Below are 3,618 nucleotides of genomic sequence, written 5' to 3'. Positions count from 1 at the left end.
CCGAATGACCACATCCCGGTGTTTCCCTCGCTCCAGGACTCGGAGAAGCATGTCCCCCTCCAGCTGGTAAAATACCTGTAAGACAGGACAGCGGACAGGCTCCGACCTCCCCACTCCCTCTTCCGGGTCTTTGGCCTGAGTTCTGCCCAGAAAACCTGAGAAACTTGCCGAAAGCCTCAGAGTTTATGAGCAGCTTGGTCACTCCTGCCTGAGGCCCCAGCTTCCCCTGACACAGCCCGTAGATAAACGTGCTGGGGACACATGAGGGTAATACTCTGACGTTAAAGTGATGACCAAGGTACCCAGGACACCACAGGTGGTGTCTGGCTTGGGGGCAGGAGGCTGGCTGAGATGCCCACTGGATAATTTAGGGACCCATTACCCAGGTAAGGAGAACCGCCCCTTCACTGTGTCGCAGGGGCTGGGCTAGCATGTGACTGACAGACCTTGTTTTATTGTGCTGTGCTTTATTGCATTTCCCAGATATTGCCTTTTTCTTTTTTTAACAAATTGAAGGTTTGTGACAACCCTGCACTGAGCAAATCTATTGCTACCATTTTCCCAACAGTATTATTTCTAAATTAAGGTATATATATATATTGTTTTTTTAGACATAATACAGTTGCACACTTAATAGACTACATGGAGAAGGCAATGGCACCCCATTCAAGTAATAGACTACAGCATAGTATAAATATTTACATGCGGTGGGAAACCAAAAAATTCACATGGCTCACTTTATTGAAATATTTGCTCTCTTTCAGTGGTCTGGAACCGAGCCTGCACTATCTCTGAGGTATGCCTGAACATTATCAGAACTCTTTATAACAACCTCCAAAAATATTGTTAGCCCCATTCTGCTAAAAAGAAAAAGAAAGGCCCAGAGAGTGAAGTGACTTGTCCCAGGTTTTACACAGTCAGTCCTGGAGCAGCTGTGTGGACCTGAGTGTGGCTCTGGAGCCAGTGCTGGCTCCTCGGGCCACAGTGAGGCCCTGGAAAGGAGGTGGGCTGCTCCAAACCCCTCTGGAGATCGGCTGGCTATGGAAATGTTGGGCTCAGTGCTGGGAGCTGGGATGCATGGGGGTGGCGGGGGCTTTGAGGATGGAAGCCCTCATTTCCTGCTGTCTCCCTGGGGTGCAGCACGGTGGTGCTGCAGGCTCCTATTGCACTTGGCCTCTTGCACCCTAAGTCCCTAATTAATGTGTTTACTGAGACCACCCACGGCACTGGGAAGAGGAGGAGGAAGACATATTTTCTCTCTACCAGTCACACATTGCATGGGTGTTAAAAACCCCAGCCAAATAGTTGAAGGGTTGTTATTAATAATAACAATTACTATTATCATATACGGAGTTAGAAGAGATAGAGGTTCTTGTCCTAGAGTCTACTAAGAGAAATCAAGTGGGCTCAGGAAAACTAGAGAAATGTGGCTTTACAGTCTGACACACAGGCAAGCTGACACAATGCCCCTGAAGGGCAATTTGGCAAAGGGCAGAAAGAGCCTTCACAGCTCGTGCCTCTAAGGGTTTCTGGGACGCCAGACCTTTCATGCTGAAACTGGGAACTTGACATAGGCATTCCATCTCTAGAAAAGTGGCTTCAGTGAGTCAGAAATGCACCTGCCTCGTGGTGGACATACATGGCTGTTTTATCCCAGTGTGTGGGAGTTTAAGGCATCACCTGGTCCTCAGCTCAGCCAGTCACCATGTGCCTTTGGCCAATTCAGTTAGTCTTTCTATGCCTCCATTAATTTTTCTATAAAATGATAGAATCTACTCAGAATGTTGCCCAGGATGCTGTATACAAAGACAGACAATACATAGTTAGCATTCAGTAATCTCTAGCTATTAATATTAGTGATGGAAAGAATAGCAAAACTAATGCTAATAATAACAATAGGGGAAATCGCATTATTTTATGATGGAGACAAAATATGGAACATTATGCAGCCATTAAAAGCTACGTTTTTGCATAACTGTCAGTAAAATGGAAAAATGCTAAAGTTATCCAGTTAAAGCAAGATTCAAAATGACACTCAGCAGGATTCTATTTATTGTTGTTTAGACAAAGTCATGTCTGAGAATTCTAATTACATAGTGTATAATGCATGTATAAACCAGGCTGTGCTCACGGTGCTGCCGTGAGTGGGGGGATTATGAATGAGGTACATATTTACATTTGTCTTTTCTGTATTCTGCACATTTTCTACAGTAAACAATCTTTTATTATTTATTATAATTCATGCAAGTTATTTAAAACAAATAAGAAAAAACCTATCAGTCTCTCTTAGGGAACAATTCTGCAAACTCCCCCAAACTCCCTCAGTTAGGAGAAAACCTCTATGTGTATGTATGTTGGGGGATGTCCTTTCATGGTTGGAGGGAGAGGAGGAAGGGCCTAGAGAATACTAGGGAGAGGGCCGTAGCCCTTGCTGCTGCTGCTGCTGCTAAGTCGCTTCAGTCGTGTCCGACTCTGTGCGACCCCAGAGACGGCAGCCCACCAGGCTCCCCCGTCCCTGGGATTCTCCAGGCAAGAACACTGGAGTGGGTTGCCATTTCCTTCTCCAATGCATGAAAGTGAAAAGTGAAAGTGAAGTCACTCAGTCGTGTCCGACTCTTAGCGACCCCATGGACTGTAGCCTACCAGCCTCCTCCGTCCATGGGATTTTCCAGGCAAGAAGGCCCTGCAAATATCAGGGAAAACAGGAGTGGGGGGGGTGGGGTTGGAGTGATGGTTGGGCCAAAGTCAAGCCCTTTCTGGCAGGATACAAGGTATTAGTGGCCATTAAACAAAAACATAGAAAGGAAGTGGAATTTTAGAGGCCTGCACTGTCATGGATGGGTGGTGGTGGTGGGTGGGCGGTGGTGGGTAGGTGGGGGGTGTTCCCTGGTGGCTCAGCAGTAAAGAATCCACGTGCCAATGCAGGAGACTCGGGTTCGATCCTTGGGTTGGGAAGACCCCCTGGAGAAGGAAATGGCAACCCACTCCAGTATTTTTGCCTAGGAAATTCTACGGACAGAGGAGCCTGGTGGGCTACAATCCATGGGATCACAAAAGAGTTAGACACCACTGAGCAACTGAACAACACCACAACCTATGATGAGGGACAGGCCTCATCAGCAGAGGTGCAGATCCTGAACAGCAAAAAATCCCAAACAGCCACGGGCAATCCAAAAGGAATGATGCTCTATTTGGAAGTAAATGATGTTTGGGGCCTGGGGCTAACTAGAAGATTAACTGTACCGGCTCAAGCAGCTGCTGAATCAAATCTGGCCTGCACAGCCTGGAAAGGCCTTACAGGCAGGCGGGGCCAGAGAGGGGCTGAGGGTGCCGAGAACCCAGGCACCTCCACTCTGTGCCAGGCTCTGTGCACATACCCTATACACACTGCATCCTTCCACCAGGCAGGGCTGATGTCCCCCATCAGCTGCAAGGAAACTCCTGCAGGCTCAGAGAGGCGGTGTGCGTGTACACTCAGACGTGCCTGACTCTGACCCTGTAGACTGTAGTCCGCCAGGCTCCTCTGTCCATGGGATTTCCCAGGCAAGAATACTGGAGTGGATTGCCATTTCCTACTCCAGGGATCTTCCTGACCCAGGGATCAAACCCAAGTCAGAT

The 3,618-nt window shown here is 48.0% G+C and overlaps 1 protein-coding gene across 1 annotated transcript in view; it reads right to left on the bottom strand.

The window, feature by feature from the left end:
• The window catches only part of HAAO (3-hydroxyanthranilate 3,4-dioxygenase), a 15,009-nt gene that overhangs the window by 7,184 nt on the left and 4,207 nt on the right, over positions 1-3,618 (bottom strand). The window contains exon 3 of the mRNA XM_010842309.1: positions 10-75. Coding sequence (XP_010840611.1) covers positions 10-75 — 66 coding nt within the window. The remainder of the gene's footprint in view (positions 1-9; positions 76-3,618) is intronic.

This window comes from Bison bison, unplaced genomic scaffold (assembly GCF_000754665.1).
Source record: "Bison bison bison isolate TAMUID 2011002044 unplaced genomic scaffold, Bison_UMD1.0 scf7180017864177, whole genome shotgun sequence".
NCBI lineage: Eukaryota > Metazoa > Chordata > Mammalia > Artiodactyla > Bovidae > Bison > Bison bison.
The sequence above is the reverse complement of the archived record's forward strand: the minus strand, read 5'-3'. Positions and strand labels throughout refer to the sequence as shown.